This window comes from Theobroma cacao, chromosome 10 (assembly GCF_000208745.1).
Source record: "Theobroma cacao cultivar B97-61/B2 chromosome 10, Criollo_cocoa_genome_V2, whole genome shotgun sequence".
Classification (NCBI taxonomy): domain Eukaryota; kingdom Viridiplantae; phylum Streptophyta; class Magnoliopsida; order Malvales; family Malvaceae; genus Theobroma; species Theobroma cacao.
Genome location: NC_030859.1, coordinates 21764699 through 21790256, shown reverse-complemented (window position 1 = coordinate 21790256; position 25558 = coordinate 21764699). Strand labels below are relative to the sequence as shown.

At 34.5% G+C, this 25558-nt stretch overlaps 2 protein-coding genes and 2 long non-coding RNA genes across 10 annotated transcripts; 2 read left to right on the top strand and 2 right to left on the bottom strand.

The window, feature by feature from the left end:
- Nucleotides 56-5819, top strand: LOC18587550 (uncharacterized aarF domain-containing protein kinase At1g79600, chloroplastic). 5 transcript variants are annotated; one of them, XM_007011388.2, is made up of 9 exons: nucleotides 56-158; nucleotides 332-677; nucleotides 782-1009; nucleotides 1100-1435; nucleotides 1661-2216; nucleotides 2536-2722; nucleotides 2826-3192; nucleotides 4161-4300; nucleotides 5572-5819. In XM_007011388.2, exons 2-8 carry the CDS (start codon nucleotides 405-407, stop codon nucleotides 4284-4286), a joined length of 2073 nt encoding a protein of 690 aa, XP_007011450.2. In that variant the 5' UTR covers nucleotides 56-158; nucleotides 332-404; the 3' UTR covers nucleotides 4287-4300; nucleotides 5572-5819. The 5 variants fall into 5 exon arrangements, with proteins under 5 accessions (XP_007011450.2, XP_007011449.2, XP_017984671.1 ...); XM_007011387.2 differs by lacking the exon at nucleotides 5572-5819 and having other exon boundaries at nucleotides 4161-4477; XM_018129182.1 differs by lacking the exon at nucleotides 5572-5819 and having other exon boundaries at nucleotides 57-158; nucleotides 250-677; nucleotides 4161-4477.
- Nucleotides 5650-10079, bottom strand: LOC18587549 (peroxisomal nicotinamide adenine dinucleotide carrier). 2 transcript variants are annotated; one of them, XM_007011386.2, is made up of 11 exons: nucleotides 9930-10079; nucleotides 9739-9828; nucleotides 9563-9637; nucleotides 9315-9445; nucleotides 8922-8976; nucleotides 8405-8557; nucleotides 8051-8119; nucleotides 7857-7967; nucleotides 7434-7502; nucleotides 7230-7284; nucleotides 5650-5980 (listed from the first exon to the last, which is right to left on the bottom strand). In XM_007011386.2, exons 1-11 carry the CDS (start codon nucleotides 10008-10010, stop codon nucleotides 5796-5798), a joined length of 1074 nt encoding a protein of 357 aa, XP_007011448.2. In that variant the 5' UTR covers nucleotides 10011-10079; the 3' UTR covers nucleotides 5650-5795. The 2 variants fall into 2 exon arrangements, with proteins under 2 accessions (XP_007011448.2, XP_017984674.1); XM_018129185.1 differs by having other exon boundaries at nucleotides 5753-6057.
- On the top strand, nucleotides 14358-16653 carry LOC108663699. Of its 2 annotated transcripts, XR_001929710.1 has the most exons (4): nucleotides 14358-14548; nucleotides 14636-14762; nucleotides 15935-15989; nucleotides 16225-16653. It is a non-coding gene; the product is annotated as an uncharacterized LOC108663699 (long non-coding RNA). The 2 variants fall into 2 exon arrangements; XR_001929709.1 differs by having other exon boundaries at nucleotides 14358-14762.
- On the bottom strand, nucleotides 17318-25156 carry LOC108663750. Its single transcript, XR_001929761.1, has 3 exons — nucleotides 25082-25156; nucleotides 22527-22594; nucleotides 17318-17709 (listed from the first exon to the last, which is right to left on the bottom strand). It is a non-coding gene; the product is annotated as an uncharacterized LOC108663750 (long non-coding RNA).

The following is a 25558-nucleotide window of genomic DNA, read 5'->3' as shown; positions in this document are numbered from 1 at the left end:
AACTGTTAAATAAAATCCACATGCCCCTCTGATTCTATATAAAAATTGCTTTCAATCTGTAAACATCCTTCTTTCTTCTTCGCCAACACCACCGCAACTGTCATCCGCTGCTCCACTCAACCTGTGAATTCTCGTCCAACTTCTTCCTTCCTTGACAGGTACCTACTCTTCGAAATGGACAATTGTTTGTCAATATAAACTATTCTGTTTAATCATTATTAGACTGGCTTACAAAATTTTTAGCTTTAGGGCTGTGAGCTTTCCGTTTCCTGAATTTTACGTACAACATTCAAAGTTGAACATTTTACTCATTCCTCTTGCCTCCGATTAGGGTAATTGGCTGCTTAATTATCCTAGTTTGTTGAGGTAGAGGAAAAAGAAGGGGGCAAGTAGCAGTGGCAGCCATGAGTCTTGTTGTTTCAGCCGGTGGTCACTCCTTCTGTTTGCAGGCCCGTAGAGGGTTTTCAATTTCGAAATCAAAATTGCCCAAATTGAGCCCGCGAGCTGCTTTGACAGAAGCCAGACCCAGAGTCAATGGTTCACTTGCGGTGCAAGTATTGGGAGGGGACCGAGCAGAGGACCTGCAGGCCGAGGCCAGGGCCATGGCACGTGCTGCCAATGCCTCTGTCTACAGCCCTGAACTGCTTGCGCGCAAGTATGGGTCACGGCCTGTCCAGGTGATGCTTTTGATTTGAACCTAATCAATGATAAAATAAAAGTCGTTATAAGGAATTAGTTAGGTTTCAAGTTTTTCTGATGAGAATGAAATTCTTATGATTAGGTATTGAAGAGGACTTTGGAAATCTTGGTAGCCTTGGGTTCTTTTGCTTTGAAACTGTTGTTGGAGCAAAGGAATGGAACGCTGGATCGAAACAAGAGAAAGCGAGCTGCTGAGTTGAGGACGATCTTCACCAGATTGGGGCCTACTTTTGTAAAATTAGGTCAGGGGTTATCCACTAGGCCTGACATCTGCCCGCCCGAGTATCTCGAGGAGCTCGCTAGGCTGCAGGTTATTTTCTCTTCTCTTGGGGTTTTGATTTTGCTGTTATGCTCCTTAAACAGTTCCTTGGCTTGGATTAAGTCAGTCTGCTATTTGTAGGATGCTCTGCCTACATTTCCTGATGCAGATGCATTCTCATGCATCGAAACAGAGTTGGGGGTGCCACTCGACTCCATTTTCTCTTCAATATCCCCTTCTCCTATTGCAGCTGCCAGTTTAGGCCAAGTCTACAAAGCTCAGCTTAAGCATTCCGGCCAAACAGTTGCTGTCAAGGTGCAACGACCTGGTATTGAAGAAGCTATTGGACTTGATTTTTACCTCATAAGAGGCCTAGGATTTCTCATCAATAAATATGTTGACATCATCTCCAGCGATGTTGTTGCCCTAATTGATGAATTTGCCCGCAGAGTTTATCAAGAGCTCAACTATGTGCAGGTTAGGTTTTTTCACCAATCTTATAACATCACATTTGATTCCCTCCTTTGTCTTGAAGAACAAAAACATCCTCAACAATCCATCAACTTGCTTTTCTTTTAGGGAAAATTTGCCATGTATATCTTTTCTGAATTTGTGAAACAGGATAACAAAAAGAGGTGCATTTGTCTTAATTTCTGTACCATTTTTTGGGGTATGATTGTTAATTTTGACAGGTGCCTGCAGGAGGGACAGAACGCAAGAAAATTCAAAATGTTGTATGCTGACAGGGAGGATATCCTTGTTCCAGATATCTTTTGGAATTATACAAGTGGCAAAGTATTGACAATGGATTGGGTTGATGGAGTGAAACTGAATGAGCAAGCTGCCATTGAAAGTCAAGGTTTGAAGGTTTTGGATTTAGTGAACACAGGTATCCAGTGCAGCCTCAGACAGCTACTAGAGTATGGATATTTTCATGCAGATCCTCATCCTGGAAATCTTTTGGCAACACCTGAGGGAAAGCTTGCTTTTCTTGATTTTGGAATGATGAGTGAGACCCCAGAGGAAGCAAGATCTGCTATTATTGGTCATGTTGTTCACATGGTCAATCGGGATTATGAAGCTATGGCTCGTGATTACTATGCTCTAGATTTCTTGTCCCCTGATGTAGATGTCACCCCAATTGTGCCAGCACTGCGAGACTTCTTTGATGATGCTCTTAGCTACACTGTGAGCGAACTAAACTTCAAAACACTAGTTGATGGTTTAGGTGCTGTTTTATATCAATACCCGTTTAACGGTGAGCTGATCTTTTTCATTTACTTTTGAGAGCTATCCTCAAGTCTGTTTACTGTATGCTTATATAATGGACCATAACTGCTTTGTTGTATTATAGTAAATGAAACAGTGCTTCTTTGACTGTTTTCTTTCTAACTTATTAACCTTTTTCGAAAAAATTTTACCACTATCATCATTTTGTATCCTGAAATTGTGATGTCTCAAAAAAAACACCTCCTTTTTTCTCGATACCCCTAAAGACTGAGTGAGGAGGGAGTGGATGCTATAAACTAGATAATTTCTTATGGAGTCTAATGTTTTGGGTTTCTATTTACTTGCAGTTCCTGCCTATTATGCACTGATATTGAGGTCACTTACTGTGCTGGAAGGGTTAGCCCTTTATGCTGATCCTAATTTTAAGGTGCTGGCTGCCTCATACCCATACTTTGCTAAAAGGCTTCTAACAGATCCAAATCCATATCTGAGAGATGCTCTTATAGAGTTGCTTTTTAAGGATGGGAGGTTTAGGCATGTATTTGCTTCTGCTGATTTACACGTCCTCTTTTTCTATGCGCATTTTGTTTGATGATATCTGCCCACCTAAAATCCCTGTAATTTCTGTTTGTGACAGGTGGAATAGACTAGAAAACCTTCTTGTTCAGGGAAGAAAGGACCGAGATTTCACCGCTAAAGATGCTTTGCAACCTGTTTTAAAGCTACTACTGGGACCAGATGGTGAAGAGCTTAGGACTTTAGTAATTAAAGAGGCTGTTCGTGTTACTGAAGCTGTTGCTCTATGCACAGTTGTTGATACATACAACTCTGTACCCCCTTTTATGCGTACTCTAATGTTCAATGGCAATGGAGGTGGACCGCTTGCAATGAGCGCTGCTGAATTGGAAAGCATGATAGAGCTTCGGGACCAGGTCTTTAGAATCTGGGGGCTTCTTCGTTCCTCTGAAAATTTTGATCCAGCACTTTTGCAGCCTATTTTACAAGTAAGTAAACCTTATTTGTGGTAAAGTTTGGTTACAGTAGAAAAGAATATACAAAGACAACACAGAGAGAGACACAGAGAGAGAGAGAGAGAGAAGCCATAATTAATGCAACACTGTCTCACACTCCTGTTAAAATTTCATTTTAATTGGTTTTAATGTCTGTCAGTTCTTTTAGTCAAAATATTTTGGATGATTGATATATTATACTTTATTGAGGGCTAGTATTAATTGTTGATATAGGGTTTAACATTGCATAAGATGCTCTCTTATTGATGTAATCCAGAATTAATTCTAAGCTCTTATACATTTTCTTGTATCTGGTTGTAAGTATGGATGATGATTACACTTCGTAAGCACGTGAACTTGAAGACTCATGGCATCAGAGTGTTAAGGAGTTAAATAAAGAAAAACTCTAGATTATTAAGCTATGAACTTAGTAGCTCAATGACAGTTTCATTGACCCTCTGCCCTTTCACCGAAAAAATGGCTGCCCAAAGATTCTAAAATCAAATAGGGAAATACTTTGTCTGCCTTTTCGTGAAGGCTCTTCACCAGGAACTCTTTTTCATTGTGTTCAATAAATTTGTATTTTACTGTAGTGTGAATTGAGCAGCAAAGCTGTTAGGGGATTCCAGGTACTGATTTATAGTTTAAAAGTTGGTGCCTTGATGGCTATGGGAAAATTGACAATCCTAGGACTATTTTCTAGAGCTCCAGAGACCACCTTTCCAAGACATGTATATATTTTTGTAATTTCATCAAGATGTCTTTTAAGAACCTTTTTTTAAAAAAAAAAAAATTGCAATCATTCTTAATTGATCCTTTAAAAAGCCCAATGTTAGAAGCCGTGGGGAGTTCATGCTGAATTAAAATGAGGATCTAACTTTTGGATGTAGCAATTGGTCCAAATCATTCTTTACACAATTATAATATTCAATGGAGCTGGCTAATGAAGGGTTCTTGAGCAGGTCCTTCAACAACGTGATGCACGAATGCTGGGGGGGCGAGTAGTTGGTGGGATCACTCAGCGTCTTGCAGCTCGCTTACTGCAACAAGTTCTTCGAACACCAACAGTTCCTACTTCAAGCTTATGAACATTGAACTTTGGGTAAGCTGATAAATGTATTTTGTATACCTGAAAATCTATAAACCATTCTTTTCCTGTCAGTTTATTCAACTAAAAGGAATGATGTCCGAAAAATTATACCAAAAAGAATACACCTTTTGGGAATGTATCTTCTTATCAAAGAATACACCTTTTGCAAACTGTTTCTATTTTGTTCAATGGTAGATGTGTATATCCCCTGCCTAAAGTTTGGGTTTTAGAATAAATATTACATAAAAATACCATGTGGTTTGACATGAAAAAATTTTGCCCACTTTTTTAATTTTATTATGTCCTTAACCATAGGATGTTTTTTGCTATAATTTACCAAGAAAAGTAATAGGAAATGAACACATTTACAGAAATTCAACCTTGTTCAATAAATTATTTGGTTCAGTATTAAGTGTATGTATCTCTTTTTTCAAATCCCTCATTTATCCAAATAAAAAAAAAAATTCAAGTTACGGGAAAGTGAAGATATTCACCGAAATTCAACCATGTATTGTGTTTAATAAACTGTTGGACTTTTTTTTTCCTTTTTGGTGGTGCAAGGGCTTGCAGCTTTTTTTTGGGGGGGGGGGGGGTGTTGGGGAGGGGGCCAAATGGCTCAGCGGTAACATATTATTTGGGTCTGGATATATCTTTCCTATTACGAAATAATGTTGACATTGTAAAATGAGGGAGAAATTTGAGTTGATAACTTTTGGATTTGTATCTTGCTTTGCAAGAAGAATAAATGATCAAATTATTTGATGCTTAATTGTGTTATTATGGTGATTGGATGATGTGAAAGATGGTGCGTTTATTTAGCAAGAGTGCGAAAGTTAATAAAGGTAGTAATTGTTTCAGCATCAGACTTACTTGTTTGGTATGGTTAGTGTTTGGATTTAATCATGTCAGGTGTTGATTGTTTCTGTGTCACTTTATGTTGCTTTAGTTTAATTTGTGCTGGAACAAGTGTATAAGCCCAATACAAGAAGATATTATTTGGCCTAGTCAGGCATTTTCTTCTGGAGATCCACTCGCAAATATTGTGTCATAAGTGGGAGTAGGAAGCATGAAGAGTGGGCATTTCTTTTCGTACATAAAATAGCAAGTATGAAATATGGATGCATGAGACTATGTTTAATCTTGTAAAAGTCACGGTTAAAGGATTGGGGCCTGTAATTTTATCTCTGGGTCCCATTTCAAAGTTCTTTGAGGATTCTAATAACAGCTTGGGTTTCAGGCAATGAAATATGATTTATACAAGATTAACCAACATTGCATTGCAGGGTGAGAAGCAAAAGGAAGGAGAAACAGCAACATATAAGCAAGGCAAGAGCTAGAATGTTACAATTGCTCCTAACTGCTTGATAAGTAGTGTATTTATTAAGTTAAAAGCTTTGTTGTATAAGTGCTTGCTGCCAAATATCAGCCTCATAGGATCTGTCTGATGTCCTATTACAAGAAAGCTTCATCAAAACCATTTTTCATATGAACAAATTAAGAAGATACCTCAATACATGATTAATTTATTCAACATTTTATGAATAAGGAACATGTAAGCTTTGACAAGTTCCTCCTTGACCATGAAAAGTACAGAAGCTGCAAAAACACTCTGTACAATCTTTGTGCTCATCCCCTTGTAAAAGCCACGCAATCCCTCGTACCTCATCATTTTTATTATCGCATCAACTGTACCTGTCCAGTTACCATTTTTGCCAAACCATTACCAATTACCATGGAGATGGTGGACACCTAGAGTAACTACTATACCCCTTTGAACAAGACCAAAAAAGTTTGTCATATTAAAAAGGTGATAGCAAAGGTTACACTAAATGTAGATGGCAATTGATATTTACCTTACTGAACAAGACAAAGAAGTAGCCAGAGCTACTCTAGGACTCCAATGTCAACTGAGAAATTAAAAAGCCTTAAGCCTATAAACAGAATTTAGACAACACATGTACACAGTGGCAAGGCAGGCTACAGAAACCTGGATTCACAGCCTCTTTCCATACCTACCTAATTAGTTTCTCATAATAGCTACTAAAGCTTAAAAGAGCAGGGGGCAGTGTGCGTGACTTGTTAGAAAAAGCTATATGTATTTGGGACCATCACCAAAACCTTTTCTGAAGCCACTTATTACTCACTAATTATAATAATGGATGAGGCTCCTCCACTCAAATGCTTCCTGATGATCAAATTTATGACTGAAAGGTAACTTCTAAGTATATATGACAGAAGCTGAATACTTAGTAAAGGTGCAAAGAAAGAAAACTAGCCATTTTGAAAATGGAAAACCAGAATATGCATAACATCAATTGCTGTCAACATGGAATTAGCTACAAATAGGATTACTGCCAGATAGATCAAATGAGGAAGCATGATTGAATGTTATAATATTGCAGCACAACCAGATATGCTTTATTACGCATAACCTTGGCAATATCAGATTCACCAAAAAAATATTAGGATCCTATATATATATATGATCAGTGACAAGTCATAAATGAAGACAACAGGATGACTGAAGAGTGAGTGCATAAAATGTGTAAGGAAGCTTTGAATTTGGAATGAAACTAAACGAGAGCAAGATCCAAAAAATGGATGCAGAAGATCCATAATACATGCATAATTCAATATACAACGCCTGTAACTTATATCTTGCAGCTTCCTAAGAATATATTATTAGCATCAGGTGGCTAACCATCAGCAAAGACAATGGCTCATGGAAACTACAAAATCTGACACTCAAGAAAAAATAGAAAAGGTGTACCCCAGTTATTATAAAGTCACCCCAGCCAAAACTATGTTATTGCAGATAAATTGTCGAAGAAGGTTTATTCATTTATAACATGAAGGAAAGAAATGTGGTGACGGCAAAGATGATAAATTGGCAAAAAAATTTTGAAAATCGTGATAGGGCTGAATTCATCTGATAACAAACCTGAATATCTTAGTGATATATTTCCACCAATCTCCTGCTTAGCTTGAAGCCTTGACTGTACAAGTATTTAAGAGAATAAAAACAGTAAGTTCCTTAAAAAATGTTGTTGCAAGACAAGGACATAACAAGGAATCATCACACTTGCATTGACGAAGTGCACAACTATTTCTGAATTCCTGACGACGAATTTCTGCCAAACTTTACCTTGACAACCAGCAGAGGGTATGTTGTTACAGTTGCCCCAAGTTTTGCCAAGGCTCCTAGTGCGAACACCTGCTAATACAAGACAGCAAGGCTTAGGCAAGGCCACCATTGGCTATTACTATTTTTGATGAATTGGACTAGTTACATAGTGGGAAGGATGGGAGGTTGAAAAGTCATTGACGGTATCAAATTCAAGATTTGACCATAGCTGGGGTACCAAATATGTGCTTAACCCATTGTAATTCTATCTTTTGTTTCAACAAAAAAAAAAGTTATCTCCCTTTTAAATGATATATTACAAACAAGTTTTTGACTGTTCTGATGCCAATGGGGCAAAACCAAATTGACATAAAAATGCAACTCCAAAACTATCAAGCAGCATGCATCCCAACACTAATAGTTTGTCTCAAAGATATCTTGTACCTCCAAAGCTGTTACATTTTTTAATCCATGCTTATTATTAGCAGCACGTTTTTCCTTCAGACGCTTTAATGAGCTCTCATATATCATGAACTGGATTGAGGGATTACACACCTGGCATTACACAAAATCTTCCATCAATCAGAAGCAACTAAATAGTTTATCCATCGTTTACATATATCACTGTAGAGGCTAACCATAATGAGTGTTGGGATGATTCCTTTCCAGAATCCACGTATTCCTGCTTCTGTATAAACTTCATGAGCCTAGATAATCATGAAACATATACACTTGTGACTTGCAATGAACGAATATGATGCTTGTCATTTGTATCATAATATGATAAAAATTATGTATAATTTTGAAAATCACAAACTCCAAGAATAAATAAAATATCTATTTAAAGTTAATAAAGAAAAAGAAACCAGAGGAAATGATCACACCAATTATATATGTCCATGTCATAAAGAGTGTAACAGCAACCTTTCCCCAACCCTGAACCCCAAGGAGTACTTAAAAAGAAATGGAAAGAGAACTGCACAGATACCAACCGCTTGAATGGTTCCATAAGGATGAGGCTTTGTTGAATCAAGCTCAGCCAATTTATCTTGCAGTCTTGAACTTATTAAGCTGTTTTCAGAAGCCTCCCTCAATAGAGCTTCCCTTTTCAACTCCGCAATTTTTCTTTCTGCTTGAGTATGAGTCTGAAGTAAAAACAGAGAATGCCATGTAGTTGATCTTCAGGGGATCACAAGCACTATATACAGACCAAACTATCTCACTTTGTGAGCATTCAATGGTTATGAATTTTTGCAAAGCCTACTTGTAGGAGTTGGGTGGGACTGCCATTACAAATAAAATTAAACTCCAGTATAGTAGTACAGATAGAGCATCATTCATAGATATTAATATTGTGGTATATTATACATAAATTAGAAATTCTAGTGGATATGCAACATTGTGTTAACATAAACTTATTTGGTATATACACTAAACCTTCAAAAACCAGCACTAGTTGTACCACAGACCACAGCAATAGAGGGATACAAAAGGAAAGCAACAACAGACCTGCATACGGGTCACAAGAACCCATATCGGGTTTGTGAGCAATACATTCAAGGACCTGCAGGATGAGATAATTTTAGTCAATTATTGAGGAAAGTGGAAAGCCTCTTCATTCATAAAAAGGCAGCATTACTTTTCCTAACTTTTTTTTTTTGTAATTATATTTACACAATAATATTACTTGTCCTAACTTTCCCTGGTCTAACTATTACACTTTTCTGCAGCACAGGAAATGCATTTGATATTTTAGGACCAAAACGCATTTCCAAGAAAATAAAAAGAAAACCTATGGCTAGGGGATGTATATGACATTATTAATCCTCACCTGGATGTATCAACGCATGGAAAGTTAGTAGTATATTAAATTGGAATGGCATAGAAAAGGATGAGAGTTACCCTGCAAGAGCGGCTACAAGAAGCCAAGAAAACATGCCAACAGTGCCATCCCCACGTCCCTTTTGCTTACGGGCCGCTGCAATAGCCTCAGCCTTATTTTTGAATAGCTGATAAAAGTAGTAGTAAATGCCCTGAGACCATGACATGAACATTAATACTGTTAGAGTATAAAGTGAGCAGGAAGAGCCTGAGTAAAAAAATAATGTTATAAAATAGAAAACAAAGGCAGTAGCAAGTGAAATACGTACCTGTGAAGCAGCAGTTCCAAATAAAGAAGGCTTAAGCCCGGAGTAGAGTCCTCCCCAGCCTTCAGTTCGTAGGACCTACATGCAGAATCCAATCTCAATTAGGGCCCGAGCCGGACAGAAGCTACCGGAAAATCACTTGGAAGCATAAGCAATTTCAAAGATGACAAGTGACGTACATGGAGGATCTGAAGTAGCGTGCCAGTGCCAGTGCAAGCAGCGGAGGGTTTGGACTTGGCGATTCTCTCCGTTTGTTGACGCGTGTTCACCTTTGTTATATTGGCTCAGGGTCATGAAATTTTTCGAAGCCATTTGCTTCTCTTTTGCTTTAATTTAATTCGAAAAAGAAGAAAACATTAAGACACAGTACCGTCTGAAGGGGATAAGTGATGATCTGAGCAACGATTCCAGCGCCTGCACCTGCCACTCCATTCGCTATTGCGTTGGACATACTTTCTTCCTCCCCTCCTCTCCGAGTTATCCTCTACCTACTTTCTTAGTTCCGACACTTCATTTTCATATTAATCCACTTGCGCTATCGTGTATTCATTCATGATTAACGGTTACAGTTTCTTACAGCCTTAGCTCGTTTTTCTTTCTTTTAACCCAACGTAAAAATAGAATAGAATAGGGGTAATTACCCATAAGTGAAATGGATTCAAGATATTGAATAAATGATGTAATGAAGATAAAAAATGAGACCCCAGTGTATTTTGGTTATGAAATCAATTAACTTTTTCTTCCCTTCACCATAGTAATTAAAATTCTAAAACTAATGTGTACATGTCTTACTATAGTGATTTGTATATTATTAAAACAATATGTACATTAATATATACATTATAATACATAATAATGGAGTGTCATTCACCCTTAATTTTTTTATATTTTAAGATATAATATTATTATTTTTTAAAAATAAAATAAGATTTCAATTAAAAGAAATTGTGAAAAATGATCAATCTTATAAACTTATTTTAGAAATAGCTTCCAATATAAAGTTAACTGTTTTTTCTCAATTTTAACGATAAGATGATAAAAATGTCCTTAAAACCATTTCGGACATATTAAGCTCTCAATTTCTCCCTCCCTCAATCCAAGCAACTTAAATGCTCTGTCAGCTTTCTCTCGCCATCCAGGTCTCTCAACTCATTCAACTCTCTCAGCTCTCTTTAATTTTACCACCATTGTCATATCTCTCTGATTTATCTCTCGCAATCTCAACGTATCACCATCGATCTACAGACACAAGAGTAGAGATGACGTCAAGATTTTTTATAAGCTTAATTGGTTTACATTTACAAAACACCAAAATTGATGGAAAACCCACTCAATTTATTTCTTAAACATTGTTTGTAAATTAAAATACTAATCAGATTTGTTACTTTTACATGGATACTTGTAATAGATGTAATTTAGTTGGGGTCTAAAAGATCTATTGAACATGGCATGGCATGTAGCAAAATGTTTGAACATGATGTGTAGAAAATTTTTTATGGCAATGGCATGTAGCAAACTATTTTTGAACATGGCGTTTAGAAATTTTTTATGAAAATGATGTGTAGAAATTTTTTTATGAAAATGACGTGTAGAATTTTTTTTTTTTTTTTGCGAAAATGATGTGTAGCAAATTGTTTTTAAATATGGCATGTAGCAAAATTTGGATGAATATGGCATGTAACATTTTTTCAACGTGCTGTGTAATAATTTTTTTTTTCGACATAGCATGTAAAAACATTTTTTCAACTATGAATGCAGCAAAAGTTCAAAATTTGGTGGGTAGCAACTTGTTGATAAATTGATTTGATTTTGCAGATTATAAAGATTATAGAAAAAGATGTAAACCCATTACGTGTAATATAAATTATGTGTGAGAACTTGGTTTCATCATAACATATTTGGTAATGAGTGGGTTTGAAAATGGTCTTTTTATTATGTAGGGGAAAAGTAATTCTACTCATTACCATGTCTTGTATAATGATGAAAAAACTAGTATCAAACAGAATAAACATATGATAATATTAAAAGGCAAGCCTAATTTATGCCAATTCCAACTTAAGATAAAAATCAAATTCTATGAGGTAGGAAATGATAGCATAAACAACAAACTTACAAAAAAAAATTTGAACATAGCATGTAAGAACAACAAGTTTTCAACATAGTGTGTGGGAAAATTTTAGATCATGGCATAAAATAACTTTTTTGATAAATTGACTTTGACACTTTTTTTTTTAAATTTAAGCGACGTGCCAAATGTATGACTTGTGATAAGACACGGTGATCATTGGGTCAATGGCATTTACTAGAAGGTAAGTCACGAATACGAGGGGTTAGGAGTGATTTGCCATTTACAGGCTTGTGAAGCTAGTTGAATACGTAATTAAGGTAAACTCATAGAATCACGAAATTGAGTTACATGTATTGATTAGTTTCTCGAAGAGCTATCACGCCCAATTATCAAGGATGATGAGGATGATGCATTAATTTTATTAGAGCAGATGAATGTTTGGACGATTTACATCACCATTAAAGAACGATATACGAATGTTATGTTGCATGAGCAAGTTATCCAATATGGTAATCACCTCAATTAGATTTAGATTTACATTACATCACATATACCACACCATTCAATTCTTAACCCACAATAATGGCAATCGACGTATACACATGAGTTTGTGCAGTCGTATACACAAATGTCATTCTCACGATAGTTGGTTGTATAATTTTGATCAACATGTGCATTAAACTAATTACTTGTTGTTGTCCAACCAATGCAACCATCAAGTGATACTATAGAGGGTCTAATGCCATATTCAAACCACATTGCAACATTCAAGGATGAGGCCACATCTGATCAAGGTGAAGATGATTGGTTTCTCACCAGTGAAGATTACTTTGCTGATGATTCTGATGGTGGGCACGATGACTATTTAGAGGACGATTGAGTTTACTACAATGACATTTTGAATTGCAATAATGTTGAAAGCAATACAATACATGCCGAAGGTGTAAATTTAGGAGATATTTAGTGTGATGACCCCATATAAAATAACTCTATCGATGGTGAAAATAGGATTCGTTCGCTTGAGACATTGCCTGATAACATGATCAGGCAACCAATTCAATAACCAATATCAACCAAGAGCATCATTTTTGAAGAAGTAAGGGTATCTCTTTTATTGAGGCTTTTGAAAGAAAACTTTTTCGATGCTCAGATCATGGCAGTTAACGCACTTTGTCTTTTAGCTAATGAGCAAAAAAGGATAATGATTATTATGAAGGAAATGATGTCTTTAATTGTGAATCGTTTATCAAGAACATTGCCAATGAAGGATCAAATTCAAGTGGTGAATTTGGTTACCAACGTCACAGAGCTCAAGTTAGAGGTGAAGTAATACGATTTAATTAAAGAGAATATATTATGACGACTAGTAGCGTTGTTGTCATTTGAGTTATCTGGCCTATGTTGTTGTCACCTATGTCCAATAAATATTCCTGTCTAGCCTCCTCTAATGTGGACTCAAAGGTTTCGTATGCCCACGACTACAAAACATATACATTGCTATTATTTTGAAAGATAGTTTACATATGAAAAGAAAAAAATAATAGCATTCAGCTAACCTTATAACACCTCATACCCTCGTTTAGCAGACAATGAGACCCTATTAATAAGATGAAGGATCGCTTGATGTAAATTTAAGTGCCATATAGCAGAAACGGGCGAAAAGAATATTTTGAATTAAAATATTATTTTTTGAATAAAATAATATTAAAATATTAATATTTTATCACTTGCGAAAATTGGTTCCGAAGGAGGGTAATATGACTAATCTAAATGGGGGAAAGGAAGTAAGAAAGAATTTTGAAGGAAAAATGATATTAGTGGGGCCCACGCTTTGTCATTAAATTAAGCTAGCGCGAGTAAGTAAATATTTAAATATTGTGGTGATACCGTGTTGAAGTGCAACTTTGATATTTTGATTGTATACGTGTAAAGGAATAAAGATAGAAGGACAATTGAATTTAAAACATGTTGGGAGGACCAAATTGTAAAAGATGAAAGTTTGGAGGGTATTAAGGTAAATAAAAAAAAGTTTGTGGATTTATATGTAAATTTTAATATTTGGAGATAAATGGACAATTATTGATCCAAAAAGAAAAAAATCAAAAGATATTACGTATGGGCAAGCCGCCCATGGGGAAATTGTGGAGAGAAAATAAGAAGATAAAGATGAGAGAAAAAGATAAGATAAAAAAATAAAATAAAAAACAATAATAAATAAAATATAATAGAATAAAGAATGAGTTGGACAGCCGCCCATGTGATGAATGAGGTAGTCAAAAATCTATTTTAAGGTATGAATTGGGATGTAGGGGCTGACCATGAAGAAAAAATAAAAAAAAAGATAAAGAAATAAAAAAAGAATAGGTGAGTGTTGGTGGAGAAAGAAAAGTGAGAATAATGTGCCATGTGATCAATACTTAAAGAAAGTGCAAGGAAAAGTCAACAAATGGTAGAAAAAAAATAAATGGATAAAAATCAAGTCGGTCATGTGAAATAGCAAGTGGATAAGCACGGCCTGGAGAGGAAAAATGAAAAGAAAAAAAATGATGGAAAAAGGTGGCACGTGGGAATTCGCCCATGGTGGCAAGAAATAAAATAAAAGAAGTCATTTTTAAGGCTAGGCATTTGTGAAGTTCAGCCACAACCAAGAGAGAAAGAGAAAGAAAGAAAGGAAGAAGAAAAGAAAAGGGAAAGGAAAGGGAAGAAAAAGAGAAAGAAAAGAAAAGAAAGGTGAAGGCTCGGGTAGTGAAAATCAAGAGAAAAACCATGGGAGAAAGGAAGAAATTCTTGTCTTTTTCTTCCATTTCACCCATATTTTGATGCTTAGAATCTCAAAGGCATACATGCACACATGTTTTAAGGAGTGATTCAAGGGCATTTGGAGAAATATCAAGTGGGTTTCAAGATTCAAAAGAAATAAGGTAAGAATTTTAATGTTTGCTTGAATAATCTTTGGAAATGAGTAGGTAATTGTGTAAGTATGTTTGTGGCAACAACGGTGGCCATAGGCGTGAAGAAATTGTGAACTTGTGTGTGGAACCTAAGCAAAAACCAAGAGGTAACAAGTGATAGGCGATTAGAATTAGCTAGATACGCGCCCGAATCAATAGCGATGAAGCATCTTGTTATTGTAAGGTAAGTAGAAGATGTCTATTTTAAAATTTCCATATATATACACGTATGATTTATTTTAAACGTAAAATTTTGGACAGCATGAGTTGGTAGAACCTTAGGGATTTTGTGTATGCTAAAATGTTTGAACGTGTTTTGAATATATAAGTATAAAGTATATGCGTAAAAGATTTTTAAATCAGGGAACAAGCATTTTAAGATGATTTTATTCAAATGTGCCTTATATTTGTGAGGTGTGCATTCATGATTATAAAGCTTACGCACCATGCAAATTGTTGTTTCAAATTCATGCACAATTTTTATTTTATAAAAGTAATAATAGATTTTATCATGCCTTATGTTAAATGCTTTGGAAATAATTTTGAAATAAAATTTCAGGGGCATAACGTAATTTCTAAAATGGTTTTATAAATCGAGAGATTCGAGAATAGGTCGGCTGTCACGTCAGTTAAGTGTGACCCTCGTGCATAAGTGAGTTCTAGTTAGAGAACTTTTGAATCACCGACAGGCTATTAGACGTGGCTGGGGCCATGGTCTGTGATATATACGTGGCTAGGCCACTAGTGATATGCGGTTGCAATCGCTTAATTTTTCAATGTCGGCCAACATTGTTGAGACCACCATAGCATATGTGGGGTCCGTTGGAGCGAGGCTCCCGGATGTTATTACGTGTTAGCAAGACCATGAGTTTTATTTCATCTCCTACTCGAGAATAAAAATCTCTTTGGGTTATCAAAATCCTATTTTTACGTATAGTGAGAATTTAATGATTTTCAGTAGCTCCCTTGTTTATTTAATGATGTGGATTTAATTACTCGCACACAAGGTGATTTGCGAACTTGTTATAAGTTTTAAAGGTTTAACTTTACGGGAGCATGCATTTACATTGATGGGGTTTCAATAAGTTATAAAAGGTTTCGACAACAGAAACTTTTATACGCGTTGATTTTGATATATATATATATATGTGTGTGTGTGATTTGAATTGATCAACTTGTATTAAAATTCTGGATTTACCTATAAGGAACCCATTCCTTTTTGGTTAATTGTTTATGTATTCTTATATTTTCCATATTCAAAATCTCTACCTTATCGTTTGTTTCCCATCTATACCATATTCACAGAGTCTATGATCACTGAGTCTGTGAGACTCACCCCTTTATCTTCTTTTATAGATAAGTGATCAGTGCAGGCGTGTCGTCCAATGGATCTAACTTTGCTACAACGTAGGTAAGGACATCTCATAGCCCTCTACTCTAAGTTGCTTTGCTGCCTAGGGTCGTGTTACATAAAATTGCTAGATGTTGCAAAGTATCGTTAACTTCATGGATATGTATTGTTCAAGATCTTGTGATCGATATTTAATTATTATTATCTAGAATGAAGTAATCAATAGTACATTTATTATTAATCACTTACGTACTTAAGAGTATATTTAATGAATTTAACGAGAATCTCAAATTAGGCTTGTTCGGGATTTGGAGGGTTTACTCGCAAGTCTCAGACACCGGTAACGATCAGGATAGAGGTCGTTACAAACCTGCTGAGAGGACTCCAACTTTTGAATCTCCTAGTAGAACTCCTTGGGCTTTTTGATTGCACTATCATCTACACATTCGTGGGTAAAAGTCATCTTTGTGGAAGCCAGGAGCAATTAAATTCAAGGTTGATATGGTTTGGCTCATGGGGACCATATTTAGTGACTGGCTGTCATTGTAAGTTTGTTGCTTTATTGGGACTTCATATTTTTTTCCTGTTTGTCCTTTTGTTTGGATAGTTTTTAAATTGTGGTATCTGTTGATGAATTGATGTGAAATTCTTATGGTGTTTGTTGATGGACAACTTAGAAATTTACAGTCTTTGTCAATGAACAACTTTGTTTGCTTTTCTTTTATGGCATGTTTGGTCAAGCATGGGAGTTGGCTTCAAGGGAAAAGGAGATCATGTCTAAGATACTACTAGTTAGCCTTCCCATCGTTAAAGACATACTCTCTTCCTCTCTTTTTTTTTAATTTTTACATTTATACTACATATTACTTTATATGTATTATATCTATTTTGATATTTTGGCAGAACAAAGTGCAAGTTCCTTTATGTCTTTAAAAAAAAAACTGTAACCATTATAATCACCTAACTGATACATGACATGCCACTCTAAAATATTATATGAAAAGGAAAATGATAAATGTTAGGTGACACTATTTGTATTTGCACACGTAAATCTGTAAAGGTTGCAGTATAAACGCTTATGCTTCTTTGAGGTTTTATGAAGAACTTTAAACCTCTTCAATAAGTAGTCTTCAATCAACCTCCATACATATTAACCCCACAGGAAGACATTCCAAGTGTCAATGTCCTCAACCAATGCCAACAGCTAAAGCATCACCTGTCTTCTATAATCTTATCCAAATAAAATATTATTCACAATCAAGACAAGTGTCATCTTTGTTGTGTCTCCTAGCTACTAAAAGTTGCCTTTTCAGAACTTATCATGCACCTACTATAACTTCACATTGTCCCCCCCCCCCCCCTCATTCCAGTATTTCTCATGAATTTTTGCAAAGATGGCCTTAGACAGTTGTGTGAATATGTTCAACATGGGGCCAAACTTCAATCTTATAACAAGGTAAAACTCTCACTTCGAAAAGCGCACTTTGGTCTTGTTAGCAGCAAACTATAACTCATGCTCCATTAACTCAAGTTCAGTGGTTCTACAAACCATGATATTTTGCAAGAGATAAGTGCAAAAAAAACCTTGTGGATGGATGCTCAGCAACATCTTGAAGTACATACACTTCACTGCATCGTATTCCCTTTACTCTAAGAGCGTCTTGTTTATGTATTGCAGTTGCGACCACTTATAATGGGCGTTAATGGCAATGCTGAAGGTCCACTTGTCCCTCAGCACAATAAGCGAAGCATCAAGGTTTTTGTGCTCTCCCAACTCCATCTACAAAACATATCAATCATGCACGTGTAAGCTACAAGCCATTAACAATAAACCTATTCAAAACAACACACCATTTAGAAGAAATTTATTATTGTTGCACACAATGTAGAACAAGTTAAATGTTGACACACCTAAACCATGTAAATTAAATATCGTAGTTTTATCCAGAATATAGGGAAAGGAATGAATGTACAATGGATATTAAACAAAATAAAGAAAAAACCAAGAAAAAGATATCAGTGTGTAACCCTAAACCCAAACCCTTGATAAAGCAACAAAATCAACAAAAAAATCCACTAAAAACACAAAAAAAAATTCACCATTGACTAAGTGACCCCTTCACATAGTTACAAAATTGTTGTTGTGATTTATTACTTTGCTCAAAACTTGGTCGAACACTTTGGTAGCTTTGGAAATGAGAAACGAATCAAACGGTCTTTACTTTCTACTCTTACTTGACCTAGCATTTGTGAATGAGGAATAAAATGCAACGGCTTGTTAAATACCTCATTACTAATAAACACGACCATCCAATTTCAAACGATTTCATTAAAGGTATTTTTGTCTAAAATTTTTTCTATTGGATAACAACAGTTAAAATTATGTCATGTCACATAATCTCTCAATGGCATATAATAACAACATTTTTCAACATGGTGTGTAACAACTTTCATTTCAAATTGGCATGTCCAAATATTTTGCAACTCTTATGGTAATAATTACTTTTTTTTAACATGGCATGAAACAACTTCATTTCACCAAGCATGTACTTCAATATTTTAAACCATGGTGTTAATTCAACAATTTTCACTCTAAACCCAAATCATATGACAAAATCCACATTCTTTTTTTTTTTGAATCATTGGTGTCAAATTAGAGAGGCCTACTGATAAAACAATTGTTGAGGCTACTACATAGTTCGTTCAAGCTTGAATGAAAAGTCCTTTAATGTCTTTTTTTTCTACTAGCTTAAAAAAGTTTTATTGATCATTTTCTTTTTTCTTTAAAACTTGAGTGCATTTGTCCATGGTTTCATGTTAAAGATATGATTTTCCAATATAGCATTTACAACATTGTTCATTTATAACCTTCTCTCATTGTCGAATTAAGATACATTTCTTGGACTATATCTAATTTATTTCTATTTTCTAATTTATGACTACTACATGCCATGCGTAATGACCAAGTTGTTGTACGAAATGTGTCAACAGACACTATTATTACAAGCCATGGATATTAAGTAATTGTTGCTAAACACCATACTAATATATATTGTCACTTATAGGCTATGTCTATATATATTGTCAATTACATGTCATACATATATATATTATCAATTACCTATATATATTGTCAGTTACACGCCATGCCTATATATTTTGTCAAGTATACTTTATGCGTAAATATACATTGTTATTACACGTGATGCTTAACTCTATTGTAAATATAGGTAGTATTAATTATGTACTAACATAAGGATTCATTTACAGTCAAAACAAGCTTTAAAATTTGAAAGAAAAAGGACATCAGACCATTTTCACTTAACATATCTTATATTCCCTTTGCACCATTAGCAATTTATTTTGAATTCTCTGATTTTAATAGTTGCTTTAAAGTTATTTTTATTCTAAGCTTCTCCAAAACTCTTGCATTTTTTATGAAATACTCAACCATTTCCAATTTACCACCAAATTAATAGATTTCAATCACCTTAAGTAAGAAAAGAGACAAAAAGGTACCTTTTGATGTTAATGACAGAATAAATCTCCAAAAAATCCTTGAACCCAAAATGAAAAGGGAAAGCGTATAAACTTATAACTTTAGAAATGCATAGAGTAACTATTAGATATATTTTATTTAATCCATACATTATGAATGATAAGAGTCTCCAAGTTAATTCTTTGCCAGTAAGTCATTCTTCTACTATCTACATGGATCAGGTTATGAAACATGGGCACATGCTTCTTGCACAAATCAAAAGCTTAAAAATGAGATAATAATAATAAAAAATAAGCAGTTTTAGATTATAAATTGCAATAAAACTGTAAATTCTATATATTACACTATTAAAAATCATAAACATAGATCTAGGGCATAAAAATTTACAAGCATCCTTTTGGAGTTTGTTTTGAAACTCTCAATTATGAAATATTTGTAACAACTATATTTTCAAAATGTTGCATCAACAAGAAAGAGTCAATGAACTTACCTGCAGTAACTTATCATTGAAATAAAGTGATCAAACAATATTAATTACATTAAACAAATTACTTACAGTGTCAACATTGAACTCATCTCGAAATCCATTATGTAGATCACTCATCTCAACCTTGACAAGAGAGTGTAAGTTTACTAATGAATAGCTTTTTAATAGAACACCACATTAGTTGATGCAGATAAGACTTAAAAGCATCAAGGCCAACATGAAAAGGTTTATCAAAGATATCACCATGATGATCTAAATTCAATTTCTTTAGTGAGGTTTACAAATATTTAACTTTGTTAAACTTTCATATTGACTAGAAGACCAAATCAACGACTTTTCAAGCACAGGGCAACCAGACAAAAACCTTCGAATTGAATCATTATCGACAAAGTCTACACCGCCATCATGGATATTCTTCACACTTGGAAAAGATACATTGGTAAAGATGCTCATAACAATAATGTATAAACATGTAATTCCAATTTCACAAATGTCTTATTTTCAAAGAGACTTGCAGGTAGCATACCACTAAAATCATCTCTAATGGACATCTATAAATAAAGTTCTTGATACTTCGTCGTAATGCAAAAGACAATATCCACCCAAAAAGTCGATAACCATCAAGATCTTTGTATAATCCACTATAATTGATACCAAATCTCTCAACACATTCCGCATTATGGAATAACAACACTCTATCCATAAATTTTATGAACCTATATGGAGGGTGTGTGTCATTAGAAAAATCAAGAGTAAAAACTGATGGAAGAAAAAACTTCCACCTACTTGATAAAATTGAGATGCGAACTGCATCTTTTATGAGAAACAAGGATATGACGTCAAACAGAATTGAATCCGGTAAAGCGCTGAGTTTTTCAATGTTATTGCCTTTAGGCCATCAAGGGTTGGTTTTAGTGTGCTTGGGGTGAGTGGCCATTAGGGGATTTTAATTTTAAGTTGTTTTCAATAAAACTCAATCAATTGAAATGATCACAGAAGTTTGAAATAGCTTTTAATTGGATCAATTCGGGCCCAAGCCTGAATAAACTTAAGAATTTGAAATTTCTTAACTTAAGGTTTTATAAGGGATTTTCTTTGATTTTAGACAAAACAAGTGTTTTCGATGGGAAAAAATTGTGTTCTGATGTATGAAACTGAAAAACACTTCAACTGACAACCATTCCTTAAAAAATAAAAATAAAAAGACATGCAGAAAGTTAAGAGAATTTGAAGATTTGCTTCACAAGTTATCTTCAAAATGACTCCTTAAAGTGTTTAAAACCTTATTTAGAACAAGTTAAATGTTCTTACATGCCATACTAAGTTATTATACACCATGCCTAAATTTCCTCTACTGCTACATGCCAACCCTAACAATATTTGATTCAAACACGCCATGCGCCATCCTTAAATTGCTACATGTTATGCATAATCACTAAATTATTACACTACATGCCTAAAAATCAATGGTTGATACGTAACGTGTAACAGCAACAATTTTCACCAAGTCCTACATGCCATGCCTACATTACCAAATATTGCTACGTGCCATGCCAACAAATAAAGTTATTACACACCATGCATAACAACTAACAAATGGCCTGCATGTTTTGTGTTTGATTGAAAGCATCATACCAAGAAGCACTTGTATTCATCCAACAACTTTAAATTTAGATACAGAGTTTTGAGATGTTAAATTAGGAGTCTTGATTCTCATTACAATGATTAAATGTATAGAGATTAAATGTCTCTTTAACTACCTTTCTTGAAAATTGTTTCACTTTGAACTTGAGCCATTTTGAATATTCATTTAATTATACATTTTCTATCTATATTCATCTTTTCAACTAGTATATATAGCTATGTAATTCAGCATGTAAGTGAAGTCATTTTTAAGTTTCAAAGTACACCAAAGTTATAGTCATTCAAGTTCTCTCATATCATTTCTCACTTAAACCATAAACCATAAACCATTAACCCTAAACACTTAACCTTTACCCAGTGCAACAATGTAAAAATGGGCACATTTCCAAATGATTAATCTTCTTGTCTCCTATTCTGTCACGACCTAGAACTCCCCTCGAGTCCGTGACAACCGCCGCGATGTCCCAATTGACACTCATTACCCGAAATGTCAACCGGAACCTCGTAAGGCTTTAATATCAATTTCTCATTTCCTCTGTGAGTAATCGTTGCCAAATATCACGTTCTAATAAATTTTAAACTATTTCCAACTTAAAACAATAAAAAATAATAATTTTCGTCTCACAGGGGCATTTTAGTCATTTTTTCCTGAAAATTTCGAAACCAGCTAATAATGTAGTATACGGGTGCAAAACACATATTTCATAATCAAAAATAAATTTGGATGTCTAAAACATTCGTTTAAAATGATATTATAACTATTAAAATAATATAAAAATATTGAATAAAATATTCAATTTTTTTAAAAATAATATTTTATTAGAACAGTGCATAAATAATTTTTTTACAGCATAAAAGCAAAATAAATTCATATATATTGTAATACAGATAACCAAAGTATAAAATTTAATTTACAGTGATACGTGAGCTCACGAATGACCAAAAGTATCATAAGACATGAACCTACAGTTTTTGGATGGTGCAAGTCCAACTGTAGTCCCCGACGATACCAACTATCTACAGTTTATTCCGAGCCTGAAATGGGTGGAAAGGAGGGTGGTGAGACTATAAAATCTCAGTTAGTAAACAAACATCATTTAAATCAACTAAAGCCGAGTAAAATGAGACAATCAAAATATCCCATCACATTACGTATTTCACAATTTGAAAATTCATCCCAACCCATGCAAACGGTTGTATTTCATTTAATTTCTCATTAAGGCTTATGACTTTCATAAACATTTGGCTCATGTCATCAAATAGTACTCGATGACACCTTGATCGGAGGCGTACACTTGATCGTTTTGAAAACACAGCCGTTCCTTGGCGTTAGCAGAGTTCATCATCACGAGGTGGTTCGACGTGACGTGAACTCTATCCATACCTCAAGAGATACCCTACGCGCCTCTCCGATCGAGGTACATATATATATCTGGATTCCGTGCCCCTCTAATAGGCTGGTTCATAGAACCCGCCCACTGCAGCTCGCTAAACCCACCATACAATAAAATTCAACAATAGCATGACATGACAATTATTTTATCCTACAGCCTCTCAAGGCAAATCAATAATTCATGCATTTTCAACACATTTAGCAATTAAACCATTCATGCCAATATTGCCATAAGCCAATCAGTTAAAACCTTAAATTTACAATACATCAAGTGGTCTCTAATTACTCTATTTTCAAAAAACGTCATTTAATTTCAAGACAATTTATAAAATCATTTTGTTTAAACTCATTTTGTTTATAAACATAAAGATTTACCATTAAAGCTCATTTTCATAAAATTTCACCAAAACCGAATAAAACATACTTTAGATAATTAAAATGATGGTAAGGTTACTCACTTCACAATAGCGGGATTTCTACGTCACTATTGATTCGTACTCGTATAATTATTCCTATTTGCCAGTCACCTACATCGTTCGACACGCTCCCACAACAAACTTTCCTAGTAACAATTTAAATTCAATATACTTAGAGCATCAATTCCACTTTTCTCTCTCATTCGATCATAAATCGACATTATTTTTGTCACGACCCGGAACTTCCATCGGGCTTGTGACAACCGCAACGAGACCTCGACAAACATTCTTCACCCCGAATGTCGATGAAAATCTCGCAAGGCTCTCTTATCAGCTTTCGCACTTCCCTGGTGAGCAATAGTTATCAAATATCAAAATTCGAAGGATTACAAATCATTTCCAAATCAGAACATAACATATTATTTTCTGGCTCTCAGGGGCATTTTCGTCATTTTTGTCAAAAATCTCGAAACTTACTAAAAATGTAGTAGGTAAGCAGAAAATATATATTTAATGATTTAAAAACAAATTAAGTATCTAAAACGTTCATTTGAAGTGAAAATTTGACCATTTGAATATAATAAAAATATTCAATAAAATAAATTATTTTCTTGTAAAATAATTTTCATAAAACTATCGGTACATAATTCTTATAGCGTAAAAGTTAATTACATTCATATATATTATAAAGCAAATAACCAAAGCATAAAATTTTTTTTACAGTGACATGTAGGCCCACATCTAACCAAAATGCATCGGAAGCTGGAAACCTACAGCTTTTACCGATTCGAGTCCAAATGAAGGTCCTTGTCAAAGTCAGCTAACTATGAAATTCATCGAGCTTGAAATGTGAGGAAATGAGGGTAGTGAGATTATAAAATCCCAGTGAGTAAACATATACCATCTAAACTATTTAAAGTTGAGTAAATAGAGACAATTGAAATAAGTTATCATACTGTAATTTCATTATCTTTCAACTCATTTTAACCAAATAAAATCAATCCATATAAATCGAGTAATCAACTTGGCTTATGAATTTCTTAAAACTTTGGCTCATGTCAAAACTCATACTCGGTGATACCTTGCGCAGGGCATCCAACCGAGTTCGCCAAGGCTGTTAAAATTTTTATATACACTTAAAATATATTTTTAGTTTGAGAAAAATATAGTCGTTCCTTGGCGTTGGTTGAGTTCCCCTTCACGTGGTGGTTTGGCGTGAAGTGAACCCTAAGCTTTACCCCAGGAGATACCCTACACGCCTCTCCGTTTGAGGTAAGAATATAATGGAGTTTACCATGCCCCTCTAATAGGTTGGTCCATGGAACCCCCTCTGTAGTGAATAATTAATATAAACTCCACCAATTAATAAAATTCATTTTAGCATGACATGGCAATTTATCGCAACCTAGCCTCTCAAGGCTGAATACTCAGTACAAATAATTCTAACATCAAAATCAGTTTAGCCATTCATGCTCATATATTGTCATTAGCCATTCAATTTAAAACCATAAATTTACAACACAAGCAGGCAGTCTCCAATTACTCTATTTTCAAAACCAGTGTTCGATTTTTCCAGAAAATTTATAAAATCATTTTATAAAATCGTAATTTCTCCTAAAACATAGCAATTTACCATTTAAATCCATTTTCTATAAAATCACACAATTGTATAAAACTACTCTAGATAATTAAGACAATAATAAGTTCACTCACAGTTCCAGGAGTTGATATACTCATAACCCCAGTCTTCAAGCACAATCTCTGTACTTTTACCAGTGTAATTTGCTTACCACCTATCCATAATGTACAATACATAATTCACCACATTAATGCTTGACCATTATAAAATCAATTCAGGCTCGGTATATATGCATGATATGATATACAACTTATCTAACTACCGCTTAAATGCGGTGCTGACCTAATTCGACCTATTATCTCCAATTTAACTCCAAATCAATTCTTCTCACTTTCTACACTCCAATTATACTTAAATTACCTTAGTGACTGTGAATGAGATTCAATTTATCAGTCTCGATAGCAAATTACAAAAATACCCCTAGTGAGTAAAAATTCATATTTTTGCTCCGAAAATTCCCATTATTTTTCTAGGCTCATAATTCATCATTATTCATCATAATTTCTCAAATAAACATCAAGATCAGCAGCCAATATTCTCCTTGAAAATTC